This window comes from Anolis sagrei, chromosome 3 (assembly GCF_037176765.1).
Source record: "Anolis sagrei isolate rAnoSag1 chromosome 3, rAnoSag1.mat, whole genome shotgun sequence".
Taxonomy (NCBI): Eukaryota; Metazoa; Chordata; class Lepidosauria; order Squamata; family Dactyloidae; genus Anolis; species Anolis sagrei.
The window spans coordinates 146,044,013-146,070,923 of record NC_090023.1 but is presented as its reverse complement, the minus strand read 5'-3'; the positions used below and the strand labels follow the sequence as shown (position 1 = coordinate 146,070,923).

General features: G+C 41.5%; 1 protein-coding gene across 1 annotated transcript; it reads right to left on the bottom strand.

The window, feature by feature from the left end:
• Positions 1–2,060: 2,060 nt before the first annotated feature.
• Positions 2,061–25,172, bottom strand: SCD (stearoyl-CoA desaturase). The gene is made up of 6 exons (XM_067466944.1): positions 24,671–25,172; positions 17,121–17,394; positions 13,712–13,842; positions 13,087–13,292; positions 12,058–12,290; positions 2,061–9,141 (listed from the first exon to the last, which is right to left on the bottom strand). The coding sequence occupies exons 1-6, from the start codon at positions 24,695–24,697 to the stop codon at positions 8,942–8,944; spliced, it is 1,071 nt and encodes a 356-aa protein (XP_067323045.1). The 5' UTR covers positions 24,698–25,172; the 3' UTR covers positions 2,061–8,941.
• Positions 25,173–26,911: the final 1,739 nt, after the last annotated feature.

The following is a 26,911-nucleotide window of genomic DNA, read 5'->3' as shown; positions in this document are numbered from 1 at the left end:
TATCTCCCTTCAATTGTGGTGCCCAGAATTGGACACAATAAAAAAAAACATCTGATACATCAGATGGCCATCATCTGGATGGCCATCTGTTGGGAGTGCTTTGAATACGACTGTCCTGCTTCTTGGCAGGGGGTTGGACTGGATTATTTATTTATTTATTTACTGTATTTGTATACTGCCCTTCTCAGTCCTCAGGTGACTCAGGGTGGTTTACAATGGCAATGATTCAATGCCCCAAAATACCACAAAACATTTAAAAAGATTAACACATAATATAAAACCATAACAAGAATATTAAAATATGGATGGCCCACAAGGTCTCATGGATGGCCCACGAGGTCTCTTCCAACTCTATGATTCTATGATACATGTTTCATGATTCAGTAATGCTAGGCAGCAGAAGCCACCTGTGCACGGAAGTATTGTTAACAGGAGTGTAATTGGCCAAGAATGCAATTCTTGTCTTGTTTCTGTAAGTTTAGCAGGATGTTAATAGCTTTTAACCAATAGTGTACATTTACAATTGTGTGCAAAGGAGACTGTGATTGAGTAGAAGCAGGAAGGATGATGTTCCTGTTTCCTCACAATTCCTCTTGAGCTGCTCAGTTCATCAGGCCAGGACTTGTATGGTGCCTTGCTTCAGAAGGAAATTTCCTCCACTGTCATTTTGCAATTTTATATGACTGAATTCAAGTGACATGTTGACTCAGGCTCAGCTGGCTGCAAAATATTGATCTGGGAGTGTTTCATGTTCAGATACATGTTTTAGGGTTGGCACCACATCCCTGGAGCCTTGAAAACCTTTAAACTGAAATAAACCCCAGTCTGGATTATGGTTGGATTTCTATATACATGAGCGAGACTGAAAGGTGCACATTACTGCAAAATGAAAGCATTCAAAACAGGTCATTCATGATCTTTTTTCCAGGCCACGTAATTCATGGATACATTACATCCTTAAAGCCCTAGGCAATGACATTTACTGATTAAAGGAACAATTTAAGCCAGTTTGAAATATGGAAAGGGTTCCTGTGTCCTGACATGTTAGGCAACCAAACAAGACATCTTGGGGGTTTATGGATGGAGACCTTTTTTTGGAATAAGCTGTCCAAAATTGAAACTGGAAGCTGGTTGAGCAGGAACCAGGGAGCTCTGAACATTTAGGGGCCTGCCCTCTTTCTTAATGGAACTAAGTCTGCCTTTCTTTTCTGTCTGCTGCTGCTTTCCTAATCCTTTTGATCTTGCTGCGTTTGCTGTTGTTATTCTATCTCCTCAAAATTGCTCTGACAGAAACCCCATTATGAGGTTTTCCCGGCAAGACTTATTCCGAGATGTGCCATTGTCTTTCTCTTAGGCTGAGATAGTGTGGCTTGCCCAAGGTCCATGCTTGATACAAACCCTGCTCTTTTAGACTCCTAGCAAACTCACAACTTCTACACTGCTCTGTATTGTGACCAATTTTTACAAAGACATCATAAAACTTCAGACATCTTTCCTTCAGAGGAACCAAAAGTTAAAAATGAAATTTGGTAAAGGGAGACAAACAGAGAGGGGAAAATTCAAAACATGTGTTCAGGCTTATGTATTTTCTCATATTTCGGAATGAGGAGCTCCTGGTGGCGCAATGCGTTAAATCCTTGTGCTGGCAGGACTGCTGACTGAAAAGTCGGCGGTTCGAACCCAGGGAGCAGGGTGAGAATTCATAGCTACCTCAAAACAAGTGCTCAGGCTTATGTATTGCCTCTTAATTAGGAATAAGGAGCCCCCGGTGAAGCAATGAGTTAAACCCTTGTGCTGATAGGACTGTTGACTGAAAGGTCAGCAATTCAAATCTGGGGAGAGGCATGAGCTCCCATCTGTCAGCTCCAGCTTCCTATGCAGGAACATGAGAGAATTCTCCCACAGGATGGTAAAACACCCGGGTGTCCCCTGGGCAATGTCTTTGCAGACAGCCAATTCTCTCACACCAGAAATGACTTGCAGTTTCTCAAGTTGCTCCTGACATGGAAATTTTTTTACTTAGGAACATATACTGATGCCATCAAAGGAAGCAAGTCAAATTTGAAAAATCAACCATTTTATTATAAGCAGGAAAAAAAACAAAGTTCAGATCTGCATAATAAGCCATTGAGTTCAACATTAGAAGAAATTGTTTTTATTACATAAAACATAAAAATATTAGAAATGAAAAAGCAAAGATTCTACAAACACTTCAAGAACACCAGAGCTAGACAATTCACATTATTTTTCACAGTCCCTACAGGCATTTGGTTTCCCAGATTCAAACAAGGGCAAGGAAGTAGTTTACTTTCTGCAGTGGATTGCTTGCCAGCATTACTGCTATTTGAATGGTCTAACAAATGCTTCCTTTCACTCATAAACCGGAGAAGCAGAAGGACAAAGATGTAAGCCAACTTAATAGCAAATAGTTAAAAGAGTGACTTACATCTTCACACATCATACCGCATTAGTACCCCCTTTAAAGGCGGGAGCTTCCAGGGACGTTGTCCTTTTGTACATAAGGAAATGCAAGCAAAAGAAAACAGAAAAGGCTTGTCTATTGCTTTCAAAATAAATCTAAGAAACACCTAAAACCAGCAACCCTGGATTCCCAATTTTCAAACTGTTTCTTTGGCTTGCTTCAATTGCCTGTCCAATTTTTTATTCACTGCATACCAGCAAAAAACAGAGGATGTTTCCAGACAGGTGCCTCTGAAAAGGCATTGTTTAGCTCTTTTCCCCCTCTTAGTGGATGTTGTCCGTGTGTGGAAACAAAACAAGAAAACCTGGAAGGGTTACAAAAGGATGGCAGATCTGTCTGGAGTCTTCTGTAAAAGTAAAACATGCAAATATGGCGCAGGCACTGCACACTCAAAGCCTCCATTGGAAGCACCTAGAGCAGGAAAAAGTATCCTAGATCTAATCTGCATTACACACTAAGAAAAGCAAACAAGTCTCTACTTAAATGGTATAACCATTCCTTAACAACTACATTAAAAAATCAACACACACTCATGTACTCACAATTTATTTCCAGTGAGTAGTTAATATAAACCTCTGCAAAGGCTCTTCAGAAATAATTTTGGACAGATGAATGTAATATACTGCCAAGAGCTCTTGATACTCCTATGTCTGTTAAAGAAAACCTTAAGGCACATCAAAATAGTTGTCTATTTACTAAAAAGTCTGGGAACTGTATGCTTACTTTCACTCCACAACCAAACATTTGGATTCATAGTCCTTATGAGTTAACAACTCAACAGCACTAACAAATATTTGTGTGAGGGAAAGGCCATTGTGATTATAGAAAAGATTTGTTATTCTTCTTCTTCCAGGACCAGTTTGGAAGAAGCATCAGTTTTTATTTCTTATGTGTAGCCTGATATTATTATGAATGGGGAATAACCCTGGTTTTAACCTTGCATTACCACAAATGAGCACAACCAAGGGATTTGTGAAAGCCAAGTCAGTGGATTCAAAAATACGGACAGACATTCAGTACCAATGTCGTGTTCAGGACACATTTGTGGAGTGAGGGAACAACCACTCCATGAATTTCTCCTAAATGGCCTCCATAAGAGTGAGGGCTGCTTCACCTACCACATCACAATACTTTTGAATTTGCCATTAAGTTCATGCGGAAGAGGAAAATATAACCTGTACTGGCCTTTTGATATGCCTACCTGCATGAAGTACATTCCTTTGTCCTTTCCACACTTTACAATTTTAGAAGTATGTCTAGCTTTAATTGCACAGTGAAAGCTTTAATGTGTGTAGAGGCCCAAAGTAGATCTCAACAAGAGTTTCCATGACTCTCTGAAGATGTACTTAGGAAAAGCAAAGCAAAACTGAAGTGTGTGCAGGAGAGTCAAGGCTGCCTGAGATCATAGCATTCCCACAGATCTAGCTGCACAAGTGAAAGAAACAAAGTGCATGAGGGTTTTTCAGTTCCTTGTACTCATCTTTAAAAAATGATGAAGTGCCTCAGGTGATACAATCAGTATTTAGCAAACTGGCTTCAACAAAAAAAACCTCACTTTTGGTGCCAAGTAACAAATCTTATTGAAAGGTTGCTCAAGGTATGATCCACTGCAGAGCCCTCCTAAGGTATACGCCTGGCAGTTTAACCCAGTGCCGTCGTGCCAAATCTAGGGCCATTATTTATGTTGCCAGGGACCGCATCTGATCTGTTGGGGTGGTGTGTACCCAACCTCCTCTGTGTTTCCACCGATGCTTTTCTTAGCTGGCCAGAGTTCAGTGCAAACTCTTGACCACGCAGACATATCTGGTGACATAAGAATGGGGCACCCACGCAACAAGCATGAAGAAGGGATAATCCCCCTCCTGCATCCCAATTACATGGGCGTCCCATTCTGATATCACTGAAGGCTAACAGAATGAAGGAGGGTAGATGAGCAGATTGTGTGATGCTATCAAAACAAGGCAATTGAGAAGGAAGGGGAATTGCTCCCACATTCTTCAGGCTGGGCACATGGGCATTTCGTTCTGATGTCAATACAGGCACCTGCAATGGTCAGGAGCGCTTATGGTGTGCCATGGCCAGCTAGGAGAAGCAATTATGATGATGGGCACAGGGAAAGGCTGCTACTGGTGGTTTCCTTTCTGGACAGCCAATTAGTTCAGATCAGCCTTAATCCAGCTGCCCAGACTATCTTCACGCTGCAGAATGATCCAGAGTTTCCAGTATTCCCAACTTTTCCTAAAGCAAAGCAACGCCTATTTAAATACAATAGCAAAACCCTCTCCTAAGATCCTGGAAGCAGCTGTGCACCATGAAAAAAGACAATCTGAGGTGAGTTTAGATGTTTAGGTAGTGTAGATGAGACCAAAGTTTAACAGCACTCAGGAAAAAGGACCAAAAGAAAACCCGACATCCATCCTGCACTTTTCTGCTCTTTTTATGTAGAAATAGTTTTCCTGGAGAGTCACCTTCCACAGTGCAAAATGACAACAGAGGAAGCATTTCCTCTTGGGTGTCTATTCTACTCAAATTCAGCAATGTCTACACAGAACCTGGATAGGAATGAGTCAGCATTCATCTAGTCAAGTGGTTCTCAACCTGTGGGTCCCCAGGTGTTTTGGCCTACAACTCCCAGAAATCCCAGCCAGTTTACCAGCTGTTAGGATTTCTGGGAGTTGTAGGCCAAAATATCTGGGGACCCACAGGTTGAGAACCACTGATCTAGTCCATCCTATTTGTAACAATGGCCAGCCAGATGCCCATAGAAACCTATTAAATGGAGGAAGGAAGTCACGTTATCTGCTACCACACTATTTTTGAACCCTCCTCAACTGGTATTTGAAGGTACACAGCCTCTGGGGTTTATAAATTAGAAGAAACTGGATAGGAAACAGCAAGTGATACTGACTGAACTTAAAGAAATGTGGAGATAAATCCTGGGTGAAGCCTTTCACTCTTCACCACAATGCTACATAAAGGAAGACTGCATTTTTCATACAATCCTTTAAACTGAAAATTAAACATAACAAGTAAGCCCTATTAAACATAATATGGCCAGCCTTCTACATTTGCTCAGGTTAAGAGCACAGCACCCCAACAGAAATGCAAAAGCTGAATATTTTTTAAAAATTTGGGGGTTTTTTTTATCGTGATAGAGAACATCTCTGCGCATCTATGGTTCATCAGAAGTTGATCAAAAAGTCACACTAGAGGACCTACAGTTTCTTAGAGAGGCATTATCTCTAGGAATCTCTAGAGCAGTGGTTCTCAACCTGTGGGTCCCCAGATATTTTGACCTTCAACTACCCGAAATCCTAACAGCTAGTAAACTGGCTGGAATTTCTGGGAGTTGTAGGCCAAAACTCTTGGGGACCCACAGGTTGAGAACCACTGCTCTAGGAATTACTAGAAAAAAAACACATCTGCAAAAGTAAAACCTGCAAAAGTGAAAAATCAAATGTATTTACTTCAGAGCAAAATGCACAGGCGTGCATTTGGTTTAAGACCAAGCTTTTCAGAGCAAAGGAGTGGTCCTTAGATGGGTTTCAACTGTGTTTTGATTTCTATTGAGTTGAAATTTGATTGTTATTTAGCTTTACTGGTGAATACTTCAAATTTAAATACATTTTATACTCAAGTATAAGTCGAGAAACTCTAGTCAAAAATCAGCCGCAAAAACCTGGGCCAACTTATCCATGTAAGCATTGTGCCTTAACTCTTATCCCAAAAAGGAACCTTTTTCTGAATAGAGTGGTGAAAGGCAAGAACGTAGTCTTTCCCTATAGAAGATGAAAGAAGCACTGATCCCCCATATGCTCTCCACCACTGGCCCTTTGGGGTGGTGCAGGAACTTTTCTCTCTGCAGAATGACTCCCATCTTATTCACAGGCTACACCAAAATCCACTATTTTTGTCCCCAAACCTGCCTTCTACTTATGAGGTTGACTTATACATGAGTCTATATGGTAAACTGATACATAGACAGAGCACAACTGTCCAATAACTCTGTTATACCAGCTAATGTTGGTGTAAATGGGACTGACTCAGAATCCTTTCCGTATCCAATTAACATAAACCTCAAAGAGAGTGTCAATATATCAGCTAAGCATTGTTCTACTATGGAAAGTAAAATATGAAATCTTATGCTAAAACTCTCAGTTGAGAATCAAAAGCCAGTGCAAACTTCTCTTTAATTGACATATTGATTATTGACATATTGTTAGATAAATTAATACATTATATATAATCCAGGATTTTTACATTACTTGAAACACAGCACTTATAATTAGGTAACTAGATATTAAGCAGAATGGGATTTTGTAGGCACAATGGTTCTCAACTGGGAGGACAAACAAGGGCACATCTACATTGACCATTTAGGTCAGTTTGGAACCAGTTTGCTGTGTGGATGATTAGACTGACATATCTGGAAAAGGTTCAATGCCAGGAATGTGATTACATTAACCACAGAAGATGGCCTTAAACTGGTGTCAGAATCTGCAATATCTGTGGCTTTAGAGCAGCCAGAGAATTTGGGTTTTTTCCCCATTTCACAGCAAGATGCACACCATTTCACAGCCAATTTCACTACACAATATGGTGTACAATTGGGGCTCACTGAGGTGCATCCATGGGCTTATCCTGGCATTGCTTGACATGCTTTAACGTCTTTAAACTGTGTTAAAGACTTTAAACCCGGTGGTGTAATGGGTTAAACCCTTGTGCTGGCAGGACTGTAGTTTGAATCCGGGGAGAGCGGGTTGAGCTCCCTCTGTCAGATCCAGCCCCCCATGCGGGGACATGAGAGAAGCCTCCCAGAAGGATGGTAAAAAATCTAACATCTAGGCATTCCCCGGGTAACATCCTTGCAGATGGCCAATTCTCTCACACCAAAAGCGACATGCAGTTTCTCAAGTCGCTCCTGAAAGAAAAAAAACCTGTGTTGCAGCATGTTTTGGCGGTGTGTTATCTAGCCGCCTCAGTTTGAAACTAGTTTCAAACTGCATTATATGGTTAGTGTAGATAGGCCCAAAGCTATACTAATGAAGAAAAGTGTAATATATAACCTTTTAATATGCTCCATCAGCAAAAGTCCTCTTTTCTTGGTAACCTATATACCAAAATTAGTATCCCTTATGATGCCATGACAAATAGTACAATCAGCTACTAGCAGCCCCTCCCTCACCCTTCAGCTGCTCTCTAGCAAGGAGAAGTGTGGCGAGGTGAAAGGCATCTTCTCCCCAAGAATTTGTCAGTTCCAAAGAAAGAGTGAAATAAAAATGAGATATAAGCAGCAGTGAAGTTACTGCCTGATACAGGAATAAAAGAAATCATAGAAATAAATACTTCCTAGATCTTCCAGATACATTGTAAAACTCCTCCAATGAGAAATGTAGCTATTTCTTAGCCCTTTAGTCTTAGGTGGTCCTTGGAGTGCTGAGTATGGACTTCAACTGCTGTGTTGTGCTGAACAGAATGGCTGTGTCATTACATATACCTGAAAACACATCTCTCTTTATCTAAACCTAAACTCATTCCTCTAGCACATAAAGCAGTTTGAGTCTGTGGTGCAACTTTGGTTCAAATCCCTCCCATGCTCTCCTTCCTTTTAAGAAAAATCCCTTTAGTGTATATTTATGTCTACCCTTAAAGCATCTCTATTTTCCCTAGTCTAGGCTTGTCTCATAACAACCTTAAAATCCTGCCTAGACTTCTTGTCTCCTAGGTTAGGACTCGGGTGTAGGGAAACAGCAATCACAACATTTGTGCTGATGGAGGAAAACAGATTCCCCAGTTCCAACTAATAAAATTAGTCTCTGACTTTGGGTCTGTCTTGTAGCCTTGGCTGCTGTCCTTACTTAAAGACATCTTCCTTTCCTACTCTATCCCTAGCCTTTACATCACACATCCACCCCTTTTCTCAATCGCTAAAGGAATCGAGAATCTCATAGAGGTATCAAACACATAGTTCTCTCCACTGCTACTGCTTCTGTTACTACTACTACTACTACTACTACTACTAATAATAATAATAATAAAAGATAGAATAGCTCCCTCTCTTTTTATCTAAGCTTAAAAAGGCAGGAAGCAGGGCAATCAAGATGTGATAGTCCTTACTTTGGTGCCATGCTGTCAGCTCAGTCCCTCTTATCAGATGCAACGAAACCATAGGTGAAAAGACTTGACTAGTTTATAACATTGCAAAGAAAGAAAAGGGGAGGGGGAGAGAACATGAGCATAAGAGTAAACAACAACAGAGACAAACCAGTCCCCTAGATAATTAAATAGAATATTAAAGGCCTACAGACATCGTTTCAAAGTACAATACTGGAATGGGTTAGCGTCATCACTTTGAGCATCCTGAAAGCATTGCTTGCTAATTAGTAGACAGAACATTGAATGTATGCCCAGGTTGTTTGAAGAAAAAAGGAAAACAAGAGAAGTGCTGAAACCAGAACATCAACCAGTCTTGTGACTACCATCTCCAGTCCGAATTTTACGGGCCAAGATGAGCTCCTTGGACACTTTCTTACAGTCACTCGCCAAGCCAAGGTAACACATACTATCAATGAAAACTGTAGTGAAATTCCACCGTGAGCCAAATTCACTCGTTGCGTAATCGTAGGGGAAAGTATGGTGGTAGTTGTGAAAGCCTTCACCTAGAAGAGAAACAAGAAAAGACATGTCATGTCTATAACTACTTTCCCTAGAAACTAATGTTTGCTTTGAGTTTTTTTGAAGGCAGGCTATTCTAGTTAATATCTCTATTTTAGCAGAGGATAAACTACAATACTATGTAGACCAGTGCTTCTTAATTTTTTTGTCACAGAAACTTTCAAAATATGGACTCCTCACAAATACATTCAATTAATTTTCAAATAATAGAAAATCAAAGGAAAACCCCTCTTTTGGGGCATCTGCTGCATAGGCCTGTTATTGTTATTATTATTATTACCCCACTTTATCTCTCCCGAAGGAGACTCAGAGCAGCTTAACATGAAAACATTAGCATACACCTTAAAATATACAAATACGCAAACATTAATACAGGATTAAATGTAAACAGTATTAAAATATTCCCAGTTAAAAACCATTAAAACATATTTCAAAGTTAAAGCCATAGTTCACGTGAACTAAATCTTGAGAACCTTCCTATAGACAGAAAAACCCTTCTTCCTACTGCTGTTTACTGTTTTTCAATTGATTATCTTTGGTTAACATAAGATGTTTCTAGAGATGAATACCCATACTTGCCTTATCCTTCCTTTACTCATCTCATAATCCAGTTTTTCCCCACATTACACCAAAGCAGTGAAACTCTGGAGCAGCCTGCAATTGTGGGTTAATGTGGACAGCACCACTAGCTCTAAAGCAAATCAGTCTGCTGTCCACACAGGCCAGCGCTGCTATCCCCTTTCACTTGCATTTGGCACCAAAGGGGAAATGGGATACATCACGGCCATGCCTTCACAATACAGTGGCAGCTGGCCAGTGAGCTCTGGCAAAGGTGCCTGGCAAAGGCTCTCAAGAGATTGCCAGGAGATCTCTGGAGCTCTCTTGTCACCTGCCACAGTGACAGAAATAACAAGTCAGGTAAGAATGATGGCAGGGTTAAACTAGTTTTGGGCAGACTGGACAGTTCAGACTCTGTTCCCAATGATGCTCTGGATTTTGGTGTATCTGTAGATGAGATGTCGGTCTCCCTAATACAAAAGTGCACAATGCATAGAGCATCATATACGTATAATAACTTCAATAATTACTACCCAAGATAACTACTAACTGGAATTTGTATATCTGAAGGGATGGAACACAGATAAGCTGATAGCATTTCCCTTTCTGTTGATGATATTAATTTGTTTATTTTGTTCATTTACATCATGCCTCTACCGGGAAAAACACTGGATGGGCATGGGCAGGCAAAACAAAAAAAGCCAGGAGACAAAACAACAACATTTGTTATTACAATAGGAGGGACACCCAAAGGCTGTGATTAAGAAGGAGAGGATTATGTTTAATCCACAGTCACACAGCAACTAGCAAAGCGTATGTAGCTTCTCCCACCTCACTCAATGTTGGCAAAAAGAATAACTTTTCACAGGGTTTTCACAGGAAGAATTGAAATCTCACCCATGCCAGATGGAACAGATAGAATGGAAAAGGTGGGCGCCAGTCTCATAGGGATGTGGAACCATCACTACAACACGTGGATAGTTCCACATCCCAGTGTTGTTGGGAAGAGTTGGTGGGAGATGATAGAGAGGAGCAACTTTCTGCTCATCTTGCATCAAGGTGATTTGAGAAAAATCTAGCCTGCCTAAAACTACGTCAGAAACAACTCTGCTTATTTTCAAGCTTACTAGACCCATCTCTAAACATCTTTCATTCTCAGTACATAAAGTCAAAAGCACTGTGTATTTCACCCTTCCTCTTTTCTTTAGGACTCAACTTGCTGGGAGCATGGTAGGATAGGGATGACCAGAATCAAAAGAGAGCCGTGCTTCAGCACTTTGTAATAACTATGGAGAAGGGGTGTTCATTAGGTGTAGCTTGTCATGTAAACTGCTTAAGTGCTCTCTGTACCATTATTTAAAAGGTGAAACAGCAGTACGTGTCTCCTTTGCATCTGGCTACTTTAGATATTTTAAGACATAGCGCATGACTGTCCCCTGGAAATTGTTTTCCAAAAGGGATTTTCCCAAGTGATATGCTATTGTCATTGGATCTTGCAAACACTGTATTTTTCAAAGAACAGTTGCACTCTTGTCCTACAGCACTGTGGTCTTCTCATTCTCCCTGCAGCTAAAATAGAGCAATCTTGGGGCTACTGGTCCTATCTAGGGGTCTGGGAAGAGAATATATTTTTTCCAGCCTACGTTTTAATCTTAAATGAGTGCAGCCAAGCATTTTGTGACCCCACGCTCTTATATGTGGTATCTTTGGAGGTGGCCTCTCTGAAGACAGAAAGTTGACTACTATTCTTACTGGCTGGGAATAAGAGAAAGGCAAGAGGATGGACATGTGTAAGTTGCCTGATGACTTTCATTAAGTTTTCTCAGGCATACAACACCTGGTATCCCTGTCAGTCCCCCATTCAAGTACTAACCACAGCCCTAAAAACACTAGATCCCATCTGATGTTGGAAGCTTAGCAGGATCAGCCCCAATTAGTACTTGGCCCTTACATGGGAGACCACCAATGAATATTAGGTGCTGTATGTTATATTTCAGGGGAAGGAACTGTCAAAACCACCTCTGAGTATTACTTGCCTAAGAATTCATAAGGTCACCATAAATCAACAGGCAAGTTGAAGGCATAGGCACACAAGAAAAGTGAGACAAGAAATAAACATAGCTTTCAGATAGTCAATACAAATCAAGCAAAGGGAAAGGGTGAGGAGGAATCCCTTTCAACTCTGCCATGATTTGAACAGGGAGTCAGAAATTAGGCACGAACAAAAAGGCCTTGTTTGTTTCCTTCCCTCTTTCTAAGAATTTCAAGATGTGATGTAAAAATAATGGCAAAGTAAGAAAAAAGCAGTCCCACCCAACACAGCCCTTGTAACCCTTGCATACCTAAGGCTCCAAATGCAACCAAGTGGTTTTGTCTGGGGTTGATATGTCGATCGTAGGGCCGGTTGCCATACATGTGGGCCGCGCTGTTCACCAACCAGGTGGCATTGAGTATCACTGTGTAGCGAAGGATGGCAGCTATTAAGAAGCTATTGTGATAGGATTCTCCCCAGTAGTACCAAGGCACAAGCGAAGGTATCAAGAAGCACATGATCACCACAGATGGCTTATAAAACCTGAAAGGAAAGAGGGATGTGCTGTACTTAGTGAAGTGTGTGGAGATGAGGTGGCATAGCATTTAGCACTGTAACATATCAAAATCTGAATTTTTAGCACCGTCACATGTTTTCTCTAGGATTTCACCCTGAGAAACTGAGAATATTCAAAATGTGAACAATAATTGCAATTACTAATCATTCTAGATACTTTTGTCTCATTAGAAATTCAAGGCTTGGTTGTTGCTTAATCTCTTAACTGACAATTTGCCTCAATATATATCTTATTCTGACACACTGGAAGAAGTGAGAGATAATACAGAGACAATAAGCAAAATTTATTATTCTTATACAGCAAAAATATTGTTTGGAAAATTACAACTGTTCTTCCCAAGCAAATTACATACTTCTTAATCAATTGGATCAGTTTACCAATTAAAGAACTGATTGCTCAGTTAAAGAGATGGCCAATTGCACCATTTACACTTGCCTCAAGCAGACAAGAGTTCTTTCTCCTGCCCTGGACATTCCACAGATATATAAACCCCTCTTGCCCAGTTTCCAACAGACCTCACAACCTCTGAATATACCTGCCATAGATGTGGGCAAAACGTAAGGAGAGAATGCTTCTGGAACATGGCCAGACAGCACAGAAAACTAACAGCAACCCAGTAATTCCAGCCATGAAAGCCTTCGGCAAAGAGCTGATAGATTGGTCGACTTTATGGTAAAACATATTGTATAGTAGGCATCTTTGATAAAAAACTAAGTTCTCTTCCCAGAAACTATCATCTTCTTCATTTCAGCGTCTGCTTACCTTCTCTGGAACATCACAACTTTATCAGCCTTCAGATCAGCGAGAGTCAGCTTTTGTCCCTTCTCTATGACATCAGGGTGTTTTCGTACCAGCAACCAGCCAATATGAGAAAAGAAAAAGCCCCGACTTGCATTGTGGGGATCTGCATCTGTTTCAGAGAATTTGTGGTGGGCACGATGGTCTCTGGCCCATTCATAAATGTCATTCTAAATGAAAATCAAACACATTAGCTAAGATTTGAAGTAGACAATCTCATTCAATGCTTGTTCAACAAACCTTTTTTTATTAATACCAAAAACTATTGTGGTGGAGTGCCACACTGGCTTAATAGCATCTCAAAATTAAAAACTCTCAGTACAGCAATGAAAGCCACCATGTCCCAACATATTTAGCCAATCAAGAGAAGCCCAGAATATCAATCTCTAAATTCTGCTGGATCACAGCACATTTCAAACTAGATCCAAATGCTCACATTAGTTATGATCTCATGCATTTGCCATTATTGTTGCCAAGAATGACTAGCATCTTACAGAGCAGAGCTGCAAGTGATGAGAAGCTCTGCTTGACGCATACACATATCAATAAGTCTTGGATTTACTTGTATTGTCTCTTGAGTCATTCTTACCTGGAAAGCCATGGAGTTAATAACAGCTAAGAATATTCGAAGAGGCAAGGTAGCTTTGTAAGACCGGTGACTCCAAAGCCGATGCGCTCCAGCTGTGATTCCTAGACCACTCAAGATGAAGCATAAAAAAGCTGCAGATAAGAAAAGTGTAGGAAAGAAAGTGTCAGGAGGACATTATATCCATTTTGTTTCTGTATACCTTCAGGCCATTTCCAATTTATGGCAACAAGGTTTTCTTAGCAATATTTGTTCAGAAGGGTTTTGCCTTTGCTTTCCTCTGAGACTGAAAGACTGTGATTTACTCAAAGTCACCCAGTGACTGGGAGACTCAGACCCATGAATGAATTCCTATGCACACTTGAATATTTTATTTATAGTTCAAAAAACACTTTAAAACAATAACATAATTAAAATGAAGGACAATTTTAACAAATATAAACTTATTAGTATTTCAATGGGAAGTATGGGCCTGGTTTTGGCTAATGAGATAGGATTGTTGTTGTTGTTGTTGTTGTTGTGTGCTTTCAAGTCATTTCAGACTTAGGTTGACCCTGGGCCAGGTAAATGACCTTGGAGGGCCGTATCCGGCCTTCGGGCCTTAGTTTGAGGACCCCTGCTATAAACAATGGCATGAAGAATGAAATGACAAAGGATTAATAATAATAAAAATTACAATAATAAAACTTTATTTATATTTTGCCCTACCTCCCCAAAGGGACTCAGGGAGGATTCCAATCATAAAAAAGCGAACATTCAATGCCTGAACATAACAAGCAATACACACATAATAACGAAAATTGACAACCCAACATATAAAAGCAAATTGTAACTCAACAAGTAAAATTAAATTGCAAATGCAACCTATTATATCAAACATGAAACAAAGCATCAAACAAAAGTGTCAATTTCCCAGAACCAACAGGGTTCCTTGGGGGCACATAAGATTGATCATTGCTCAAGATGTTTACTGAGCTAGCAGGGCAATTAAATTAATTGAAAATAAATATTCATTCCCATGAATGGAATGTGCACTATAATAAGATTTGTCTTCTTACAAAAAGTCATTTTTCTGCAAACATATGGTGGTCATATATGTAGACAACTCATGGACACTCTTCACATGTACTACTATGATGCTCAAAGGACTCTTGACACAAATAACACTCTTGTGCCTGGAAGGTGATGGTGAAAATCAACCAGTTGCCAAGAACACCACTTATTGACACTGCTCTGAATAAAACCACCAGTTGATGCTCTTGGTTCTTTAGTGTCATGAAGAAAGTAGCAACCGTACAATCATGGGATAGCTGCTTGATGGCAATGAGTTTCCTTCCTGATTTCTCTGAATGACTGCTACTTACTGGTCTACACCTGCATTATTGTCAAAGGCTCAAACTGGATCTACACTACCAAAATGCTGTTTCAGGGTGGATTTTAAATGTATTGAACAGGACTGTGTGAGTCTACACACTGTCATATAATGTTGGTCAATGCAGTTAAATGGCATTCTGAAACTGCAATATATGGCAGTGTAGATCCAGCCTCAGTCTGCAAACAGATGAAAGTAGGATGGCCAACTTGGGATGGGAACACCTTGATTATGGAGGATGGCCAACATTTTTGGTTCTCAATGGGTTGTCAGGACATTGCTTACCACTATTTCTAGAAATGGTATAACTGTTAACTCCAAGCCTATCCTTTCAAAGCGGTTCCCAGGTTCATTCCAGAAACCGTGAGATGGTGCCAAAGGAATATTACATTGCCAATTCAAAAGGCAGAATGATCGCACCATGAATACAGGAAAATGCTATCCATGTTGCACATCAATTTATTGGGGAAATGGCCAAAGCAAATTGTTTCTAAATAAATAAATAATAATAATAATAATAATAATAATAATAATAATTTATACCCTGCCTAATTCTCAAAATCAGAAGCATCTTTATTTAGACCCCACCTTTCTCCCCAAGGGGACTCAAGGCAGCTAACAACCATTGTTTTGGAAATTGTGTTCAAAACAAATACCAAACTTGTCTGCTTCCATTATCAAATGGAAAATAAACAAATTAGCTCTTACAGTCTTACATGGGCCAAACAAATAGCAAAAAATGAAAATCAGGTAGAGGAGACTGTGCTTCTGTTTCTATATGGCAAGGGCAGGCAAAGTCCAAACTTCTATAGATGCTGCTTGGTTGCAATTCCTTCCAGCCCCATCTAACTAAGTCCGTGTTGAGTAATTCTGGGATTTTTAATCGAGCACTATCTGTGGGCCACACTTTTATGACCTCCTCCTCCACAGCAGCATGGAGATCAGAAAAAGAGAGGCATTGTTGTTCTTCCACCTATCTCAATATCCCACAATTGACTATTTAGAAAATCCATGGGAAAAACATTTATTTTGTAGCTTATCCATTGTTACTTCCAGTGAAACATTCAGTCATATGATGAATAGACTGAGAACTGACTGTCCTGTCAAAAGGTGTAATGTTTTCCAGTTATAACGTGCTGTGTCACTATGGCTATGGAATTTTCAAATTGCAATTCAATTTTCATTTCCCTAAGCAACTAAAATAGTCCAGTTTTGACTGTCTTTACCTGAATTACCTAATCAGAGTTCCTAAAATTTCTGCATCTCCTTCTGAGGCTGCCATCAAACACACCCACATTTCAATCCATTGTGGATACGTGATAACAGGAGGCCATGGAAAATCCCTCAAACTCTTGAAGATCTATTTCATCTGGGAGATATATGCACTAAAAATATTCTCATACTGTGAGCTTTTAAAGAAGATCTGTATTTTGGATAAGCTACACTCCATCCCATTTAAAGTGAAAGTATGCATCTTTTGAGAATGTGTAGTAGAAGAATCAGGACCCTTCCACACAGCCATATAACCCAGAATATCAAGGTAGAAAGTCCCACAATATCTGCTTTGAATTGAGTTATCTGAATCCACACTGCTATATATTCCAGTTCAAAGCAGAAAATGTGGGATTTTATTCAGCTGTGTGGAAGGGCCTCAGAGATAGAATGTTTATTATCTTTCTATGCAAGGTGTTTGCTTTTTGAATGTTTTTGTTGCCCTGGGAATTGCTTCTGGACAGAGTTCCTCTCCAGCTCAATTGGAAATATTGTTAACACTTGCTGAGATTTACCCAGAAACAGCTGCTTTGGTGTTGCAAGCTAACCATATTCAAGGAAAGAACCCTATTTTGAATCAGACCACTAACTAATATATGCACCAGCCAAGCACCTTCTGGACAGGGGGTCTGAAATCTCTGGAAGGTGACAGCTAGTCTACTCTGACATATTGGGACCTCTGACATATTGCCTAAAGGAGCAGGTAGCCAAGGAACAGAAGGAAATAATCAGACAGTAACTTCAAAAATCAATATATCCTTTACTTACCCCACAACAAGGTGAGAGGCTTTGTGGAAGGTATGAGACAGATGGCATAGAGTGCAGCCAAATGGAGCAGGGACATAAGGATGATGTTCCTCCAGACATATATTGTGACAGGCTTGGGGCCTTCTTTCTCACGGTATGTCTCATCAAAAATGTCATCAGTCATGCCTCTCCCAGATCCCAGGTCGTCATATATGGGATGGGTCTTCTCCTTATCAATTGACCCATTTTGGGTCTCATGACCAAAGGTAGTAGTGGTAGGGAATTCTGGAGAAAGCTGCAATGAAAAGCAATAAACAAAACAAAAGCACAATTCAATTGACGTCCTGAAAGGACCAGGAAGTAATAAATGGTTACGCTTGTTCACTTTTCCACTTGATGCAATCTCTGCAAGTTGCACAAAACCACAAGGCAAAATGTATTTATTTATTTATTGTATTTGTCTTTCAGCCAAAAAGGCTTACAAATAATTAATTTGCCTTAGACTTACAGTCTAATTAAGATGTAACAGAGAAGGGGAATGGCAATAATAAAGGGGATTAAGTCAAGTAGATACTGCTGCTTCATTTCTCCCTCCAAGGCCAGAATATTTGGGATGGAGGGTCTTTCATCTGCTTGTTTCATGAGACCTTCTCCCATCGAGCCTTTCCGCCATTTCTCCCTGAGCACCCATTTATTCTCTGCTCCATCCAATGTAGTGCTTCTGTTTTTGTTTCCTTGTGATGGCAGCAAACTAAATGATTTACATAATCTCATATTTATAGTCTTGTGTCCCATAAATTCAGTAATTCTGAATTTCCTGATCCATGGTGTCTTCCATCATTTATAAGGTTTTAGGAAAATTGTAAAAATAAACCTTTTAAAAGTATTTTATTAATTTTAAATGCCCGGTGCTTCTCGGTTTGGCAAGAGAACAAGCTGTCATAATTGAAAAAAGTGGGAGGGGGTTTCTTGAGGTGCTTGGTCCACAATATGATGGAGCTGTGTCTGGCTGGGTGGCTGTCCCCATTCAGTGCCCAGAGGAATGGCAATTGAAGACAGTGGCTCTGAAGTGGGGTGGATCTGGCAGAGTATTTAGGCAGATATGAACAACATAGGACTGATGTATGTTTGAAATGAAGTACTGTAGTTTATTATAATTATGTGTGTGTGTGTGTGTGTGTGTGTGTGTGTGTGTGTGTGTGTATATATATATATATATATATATATATATATATATATATATATATATCTTTTCTAGCTATTGCAACTGCATATAATGACTCACTTTGCTAAGGAGCCCTGACTACGTATGTATAGACCTCACCCCTTAGCACAAGTAGCTGTATGCTTTTCAAACATTCAGCTTTATAAACAAAGACCACCTTAGTGGATGATCTTCACCTGAGCACTGATGGGAGAGTGTTTTCCTGTTGGCGTTTTTACATCTTGCAGCAGCATTCATTATCATAAACTAGAGTAATGTTCTGAAATGCCTGCAGTGGACTGTGCTTCAGTGGTTTGGTACTACCTCTCAGGTGAATTCCAGATAATTCTACTAGGGCAGTGGTTCTCAACCTGTGGGCCCCCAGATGTTTTGGCCTTCAACTTCCAGAAATCCTGACAGCTGGTAAACTGGCTTGGATTTTTGGGAGTTGTAGGCCAAAACATTGGGGACCCACAGGCTGAGAACCACTGTACTAGGGGATAGCTTCTCCTCAAAAAGGGCCTGTTATATAGTATGCTACAAGGTGCCATTGAATCCCCTACATGAAAAACATTGAGAGGAACCATCTGGAGGGATGGTACCAGTTGCTATTATATTGACAATGCCCAAATGCATCTAGAATTAATGAATCTGCTGTGCACTTTTTCTGCACAGCAGAAAATTGGGTCTTTAGACCGTAATGAAGGTTGGTGATGACGATGATAATAAATCCTCAAATACACTTTTACATGTCTACAGAAATAGCATCAGCTAAGCATAGTATGTCTCCTCTGATAAATGCCTAAAGGAGGTAAGTTGATTTGGATGAGGAAAAAAATAAACTGACAAGATGGAGGTGCTTATTGCTGGAGGGGAGTCAACCAGTCTTGCATGGAGTGACACTCCCCTTGAAAGACTGTGTTTATAGCTGGGGATGCTTCTGGATCTGTAGCTCCAAACTTGTTAAAGCTGTAGATGCTTTTAGTCCAGGTTATTAATGAAATCACTTCCTTCAGTATAATCTACCCAGTACACTAGGGGACATTTACCTCAGTCAGCCAGGACCAGCCTAGCAACTGTTAACCAGATGACTTTTCATTGGCCACCCTCAATTTGTGAAATGTATTACCAGAATAAAATTAATAAACTGCCTAAGTTTGAAACATTAAAGAGCAATCTCTTCAGGCAGGTTATCCACTTGATTTTCAAACTGAGTTTTTAAATCACGAATTGCTTGGTTTTAAGTAAAAATATAAATAATAAAAATATATTTGAAATAGCATTTATTATGCTTTTTAAACTAATTTTGCATTTTAATTGGTGTTTGTGTTTTTAACTATTACATGTCTATTTGTCTTTTAATCTGTGGTTCCCTATCTTGATCCATAGGAAGAGGCAAGTATGACATAAAGATGTCATGAGTAATTAATTGGATGAGGGCAAACAAATTGACACTTAATCCAGACAAGACAGAGGTGTTCCTGGTCAGTAGGAAAGTGGATCAAGGAATAGGGATTCAGCCTGTGCTGAATGGGATTGCACTTCCCCTTAAGACACAGGTCTGTAGTCTGGGAGTCCTTATGGTCTCAGTGTTGAACCTGGAGGCCCAAGTTTCTGTGGTAGCCAGGAGTGTTTTTGCACATTTTAATCTTGTGTGCCAACTCTACCCCTTCCTTAAGATTTGGTCTTAGTCACAAAGTTTGGATTGCTGTAACACACTATACTTGGGGTTGCCTTTGAAGAATTTCAGAAGCTTCAACTAGTCCAAAGAACCTCAGCTGGTTCAAAGAGATTCTTAACTGGGGATAGATGCAGGGAGAGCTCAACCTCTCTGCTGCAACAGTTCCACTGGCTGCCAGTTTGTTTCTAGGCACAATTCAAGGTGCTGGTTTTGGCCTATAAAGCTCTATGTAATTCAGGTCCTGGCTTCAAAGCAGATTATATCTCCCAGTGCGATCCTCAGAAGAGGTTCTTCTTAATCCCATCATCATCACAAGCACAGTTATTAGAGTACAAGAGAGGGCCTTCTCAGTGGCTGCTCCTAGGCTCTGGAACTCCTTGCCTAAGGAAACCAGAATGGTTCCATCTTTGGGCCCTTTCAAACATGCCCTATATCTCAGGATCTGATCTCAAGTTTTCTGCTTTAAGCTGGTTTATATGAATCCATACTGCCATATAATCTGGGATAAACAGAAAACCTGGGATCAGATCCTGGGATATAGGACCTGTCTGGAAGGGCTTCCAGTTAGCCTTTTGGCGGCAAACTAAACTTTTTTTATTCAGGGAGGCTTTAAAAGAGGAAAGTTTTTAAGAGCAAGCCAGGAGATGCTGTAGGGTATTTGAATATTTTAATAGGTTTTAAGTGGTGCAAGTGATTTTAATTAGTTCTGTTTTAATATTTGTACTGTATGATGTGGATTTTAAATTGCATTGGTTTTTTAAAATGTTTTGAGCAACTTTGCATTTCAACCGAGAGATAAAAGCAGGATATAAAAGAAAGATATAGGTGATTATGGAGATAACAACAATGATAATGTGGCAAGATTAGTGGGGTAAAACTTTAGAGATAATGGTAGCAAAATGTTCCACTTCCTTCTAATACGTTCAGTAAATGCACAGAAAAAGGCCAGAGTAGAATATACATCTATAGTGTTTGCACATTTCCAAAAGCAGATAAGTACCAACAGAACTTAGGCACAAAGGACAAAGGCAGGCAAATTAAGGGCACTCATCCCATGAAAACAGAGGTAGTGGAGTCACCTGCTTGGAATTAATTGCCACTGAAAGCAATACACCTCTGAGAAAACATGTTCAGAAGCATACTGTAACTATTTTAGTAAGTTAGGGTAGGGGGATGCATAGGGTCGGGGGGAATCTCCTCCTTGCAACTTTTGTGAGCCACACATCCCAAGTAATAGCCCCAAAACCTCTGTTTTCATCTGTGCTTTTCTCCAAACCATGACCAGAATTAATGGTGCAACATTTCCAAATTGCTTTTGGGAACTGTACTGTTGCAATTTCCATCACGCTTAGCCAGCATATCCAGTAGTAGACAAATGGAAATCTGTCTGGTAATATATAGAATGTGGTGGTGCCATAGCAACCCTAAACATCTACAAAATGGGTCAGCAGAAACCAAAGGCAGTGAGGGATGAAAACAATTCTGGATATGCATATATAGCTGCAGTGCTAAGCCCATTTACTTGGAAGTACGGTATATAGAGTACACATGAATAAATAGACCTCATGTATACACTGAGGGCAAAAATATGATTTTTGAATATGTTGAGGGAGGGGAAAGCACAAATGCCCTCAGACTTACAATCTAAGGAAAAATAAGACTGCATCCTTGTTTCAGTAATTCGGTAATCCTAATTTTACATACTTGTAGTGGCAACCAATATGCCACATATTTAAAGACTATCTGGAGCTACAACCAGAGTCTGGTTTTTTTTTTTAATGATTCAAGACTACCAGTCTGAAAAGCTCTATATAGTATGGCATAGTTCCTTGATTTTGCTCTCAGAATGTGATCCTGTATCTGTTCATAATAGTGTTTCTGATGGTCAGTGGGTCATGCTCTTATTAAGGCGTTACACAGGAAAGTGGCCTTAAGACAGTGGTTCTCAACTTGTGGGTCCCCAGATATTTTGGCCTTCAACTCCCAGAAATCCTAACAGCTGGTAAACAGGCTGGGATTTCTGGGAGTTATAGGCCAAAACACCTGGGGACCCACAGGTTGAGAACCACTGCCTTAAGGTGACATCAGCCTTATGTTCCTTTAAAGCAGTAGTTCTCAACCTGTGGGTCCCCAGATGTTTTGGCCTTCAATTCTCAGAAATCCTAAAAGCTGGTAAACCAGCTGGGATTTCTGGGAATTGTAGGCCAAAACACCTAGGGACCCACAGGTTAAGAAACACTGCTTTAAAGGGCTGCTGAATCCATGGATGGAGACTCTGGAATACAGAGAGCCAACGATAGTTGTTTTACATAGTACTCTTTCATTTTTACCCAATTTTGGTCCCCAGATGTTATTGAATGACAACCCCCATCACTTTTGATTATCCGCCGTACGGACTGGGGATGATGGAAATGGCAAGCCAGGAGTACTTGTGGCTCTGAAGTTAGGGAAATTTTGTTTGGCCTGCAGGCATTGAGTTAGACCAGACATGGGGCAAACTTGGGCCGTCCAGGTGTTTTGGACTTCAACTCCCACAATTTCCAATACCTCAGGCCCTTTCCTTTTCTCTTAAGCAGCTGAGGAGGAAACAGAAGGGGCCTGAAGCTGTTAGGAATTGTGGGAGTTGAAGTCCAAAATACCCTGGAAGGCTGAAGTTTGCCCCATGCCTGAGTTAGACAAATGACACATTTCTTGACCAAGTAATCTGATTAATTTTGCTCCCCGTGTTGCTGAGCAAAGCTCCACATAAAAGCAGATGAAAAATGTCTATTATTAAGTTGTTTAAAACCTGTCCAAAACATCCGTCTTCTAAGGGGAGTGGCAGCGCAGTTCGGAAAGGCGCTGCTGCGTCTGCTGCACGCTGAACACTCAGGCCACCAAAGGAAGCAGCCGCTGGGTCTGGCGTCAGAGAACTAAAATACAATTTTCCCACATGGCTAGAAGATTTTGCATATATAGTATCCTTGCTTATATGGTAAATGTACCACCTACTTGCTTAGTCATAATGAAATTACTAGGCTATTCCAACGTATGCAGTTCTGTATGTCTTAGCTGAGATGTTATGAAAGTATTTATTTATTTATTTATTTCCAGTATTTCTATCCTGTTCCTTCTCAACCCCCGAAGGGGGACTCAGGACAACTTACATTTGGCAGCAATTCGATGCCACTACATATAACACAGCAATATAATAACAATTAAAACAATAAGTAAAGCATTCATTAAAATAGTAAAAAAAAAGTATTAATAGCCGTAACATCATTCCAGTCACTTCCATATCCAATTCCATGTCCAAAGTGCTATCTATGTCTATTGTCCAAAAGCCTGGTCCCAGAACCACGACTTCAATTTCTTCCTAAATGACAGGAGGGACGGAGCTGATCTTACCTCAGTGGGAAGTGGGTTCCACAGGCTATCAATATTTGATAAGAAAGGCTATCAATATTTTGATAAATAAAGATACGGGAAAAGAGATCGTTTTAGATTTTCTGAAATGTTGAGGGGAAAAAGCTATCTGAACATATGAAAAAGGGCCCAAATAATTTCAGTCTGGATCTGCACTGCTATATAACCCAGTTTCTGAATGCAGATTATGATTTGAACTGGATTATGAGTCTACACCAGGCATGGGCAGTCCAGGTTTTGGACTTCAACTCTCACCATTCCCAACAGCCTCAGTCCCCTTCCTTTGTCCCCTCAGCCACTTAAGGTGTTTTGGACTTCAACTCCCACAATTCTTAATAGCCTCAGTCCCCTTTTCCCTTTCCTGCTTAAGTGGCTGAAAGGGTCTGAGGCTGTTAGGAATGGTGGGAGTTGAAGTCCAAAACACCTTATGCAGCTGATGGGGGAAAAGAAGTGGCATAAGGCTGTTAGGAATAGTGGGAGTTGAAATCCAAAACACCTTAAGTGGGTGCGGGGGGAAAGGAAAGGGTCTCAGGCTGTTAGGAATGGTGGGAGTTGAAGTCCAAAACACCTTAAGCAGCTGAGAGGGAAAAGGAAAGGGTCTGAGGCTGTTAGGAATGGTGGGAGTTAAAATCCAAAACACCTTAAGTGGGTGCGGGGGGGGGGGGGGAGGAAAGGGTCTGTGGCTGTTAGGATTAGTGGGAGTTGAAGTCCAAAAGACCTTAAGCTGCTGAGGGGGGAAAGGAAGGGGCCTGGGGCTGTTAGGAATGGTGGGAGTTGAAGTCCAAAAGACCTTAAGCTGCTGAGGGGGGAAAGGAAGGGGCCTGGGGCTGTTAGGAATGGTGGGAGTTGAAGTCCAAAACACTTGGAGGGTCCAAGTTTGCCCCATGCCTGATCTACACTGTCATATAGTCCAATTCAAAGCACCTCAATGGATTCAGAAACTGGATTATATGGTGGTTAGATGGGGCTTCAAAAGGAGAAAGATGATGGGCTTTCTTGTAATGTCTCCCATGGCATCCTGCCTTACGTTTCAATAACTTCCCTGTTTAATTCTACAGAGGGGACATACTTTAGTACCGCCTTCTATGGAAGGAAGGGGAGAGAGGCTAAACCCCAGCCGAGTCAACGCTAGGCTTCCAAAGAAAAATTATAAGAGTGGCGCGCGCATCACGTCGGCGACGCATCCGCTTCTTTTCCATTCGAGGCAAAGCCTTTCCCAACCGCGCGCTTCCTTTCCTCTGCCGCGCGCGACCCCAGGGGAGGCGCGCGCCTCCTACTCACCTGCTCCTGGGAGGACAATCCGGGCATCTCGCCGCTCTGCAAAAGGGGGAATGCGCGCGCGCCCCCCTTCTCGTTTTCTTCCTCTCTGACCGGGAATGAGGCGATTCGCGCTCTCGATTGCCAATCGCAAACTCGCTCTGGCGCGGCTGGGAACCACCTGGAGCAAGTCTTTCGTGGAGAATCCCTCCTGTCCTTCGGAGGCGTATTTAAGTCCTCAGCGGCGGCACGAACTCGAGTAACCCACCTTTAAGTAATAAAAAAAAATGCATAACCCGGGCAGATTTCGCCCACACTGCCCCCCCTCCCCTCCCCTCGAATGCTGCAACGGTCCAGGGTCTAGACACGCGCACTTCGCTTGGAGCGAGGCTCAAGTGGCTGGAGAAGAGGCGAATGCAGGGATGGGGGGATGATACCTTGGCACGGAGAGGCGGGCGCCGATTGGCTGGGAGGAATTTGGTGCCACTTCAAAGCCTCCTCGGCATTGGCTGCCCGCAATCTGCTGTTGGACCGCGCCGCCGCCGCGCTTGCTCCCCGTTGCATCGCTTGCGCGCGCCCAGCCAGCCATGCGCCACGCGCGCGGGATGTGAGCCGCCTCCGGCCTTGTGACCTGGCGGGCGAGCGCGCGGAACAGGGAAAGGGGGGGGGGGGGGATAGCGCCGCAGAGAAGCCGTGCCCGTCGGAGAGATGGTGGCCGGCCTCGGCGTCCTCGTTGCTTGCAGCCTCTGGACGCTGCGCATGTGAACCTTATCACTTTGGGAGATACAGGCAGCCCCCAAGTTACCAACAAGATAGGTTCTGCAGGTTGTTATTAAGTTGAATGTGTACGTACATTTTAAAGCAGTGGCTCTCAACCTTCCTAATGCTGCCACCCCTTCATACAGTTCCTCATGTTGTGGTGACCCCTAACCATAACATTATTTTCGTTGCTACTTCATAACTGTATGGAGCCCCCTGGCGGCACACTGGGTTAAACCGCTGAGCTGCTGAACTTGCTGACCCAAAGATTGGCAGTTAGAATCCAGGAAGCGGGGTGAGCTCCCGCTATTACCCCTAGCTTCTGCCAACCTAGCAGTTTGAAAACATGCAAATGTGAGTAGATCAATAGGTACCTGAAACAAAAGCAAAGAGATCTCTAACCGTGAGATTGAGAGAGAGAGAAACAGTTTGCTTGATGGGGAAACTAACTTTATTTGTAGCATTCTCGTGGTATAAGCGTAGTGGTTACATAAGATCAAATGCTTGCTGATTACAGAACAACGTTTCAATATGTGTTTCATTCAATCTATTCTTTCTTCCCAAAAGGACTGTTCTACTAATACATACAAACCAGACTTCACACTATCTTTAACCTATTCCTCTGATCAATCTTCCATCTGCTTTTCAGCTACTTCCTTCCTTCCTTACTTTACTTCAGGGGTCCTTAAACTATGGCCCGGGGGCCGGATACGGCCCTCCAAGGTCATTTACCTGGCCCTCGCTCAGGTTCAAGTCTGAAACGACTTGAAAGCACACAACATCAACAATCCTATCTCATCAGCCAAAAGTAGGCCCACACTTCCCACTGAAATACTAATTTTATATTTGTTGAAATTGTTCTTCATTTTAATTATTGTATTGTTTTTAAGTGTTTTTTGCACTACAAATAAGATATGTGCAGTATGCATAGGAATTCATTCATGTTTTTTTCAAATTATAATCCGGCCCTCCAACAGTTTGAGGGACTGTGATTTGGCCCTCTGTTTAAAAAGTTTGAGGACCCCTACTTTACTTACTTAGGCGATGCCTCATAGTCTGAGGATGATGGTCCTCCAAGAGTGGTAACCTGGGGGTGGATCCGCAGGTGGCTGTGGAGACCTATTCAGGATCTGCATCTTCTCCTGCAGTGAGGGCATCGGTTTCCAGGTGGAAGGCGGCCCCAGTCGGGGTTGGCTTGATGCGCCTTCCTCTTGGCATGTTTCTCTCTTTCGCCCTCCATTCATGCCTCTTCAAATTCTGCAGCACTGCTGGTCACAGCTCACCTCCAACTAGAGCGCTCAAGGGCCAGGGTTTCCCAGTTCTCAGTGTCAATGCCAGAGTTTTTAAGGTTGGCTTTGAGCCCAAATTTAAATCTCTTTTCCTGTCCACCAACATTGTTTTCCGTTCTTGAGTTTGGAATAGAGCAACTGCTTTGGGAGACAGTGGTCAGGCATCCAGACAACTTGCAGAGTTGATGGCGGAGGACCATCGCTTCAATGCTGGTGG

Bases quoted from the DNA above. Each gene is read 5' to 3' on its own strand.
- SCD (XM_067466944.1), bottom strand. From the start codon at position 24,697: ATGCCCGGATTGTCCTCCCAGGAGCAG. The intron at 13,843-17,120 runs GTAAGTAAAGGA...TCTTATCTGCAG, and splicing joins GCCTCTCACCTTGTTGTGGG to CTTTTTTATGCTTCATCTTG. The intron at 13,293-13,711 runs GTAAGAATGACT...ATTTTCATTTAG, and splicing joins TTAACTCCATGGCTTTCCAG to AATGACATTTATGAATGGGC.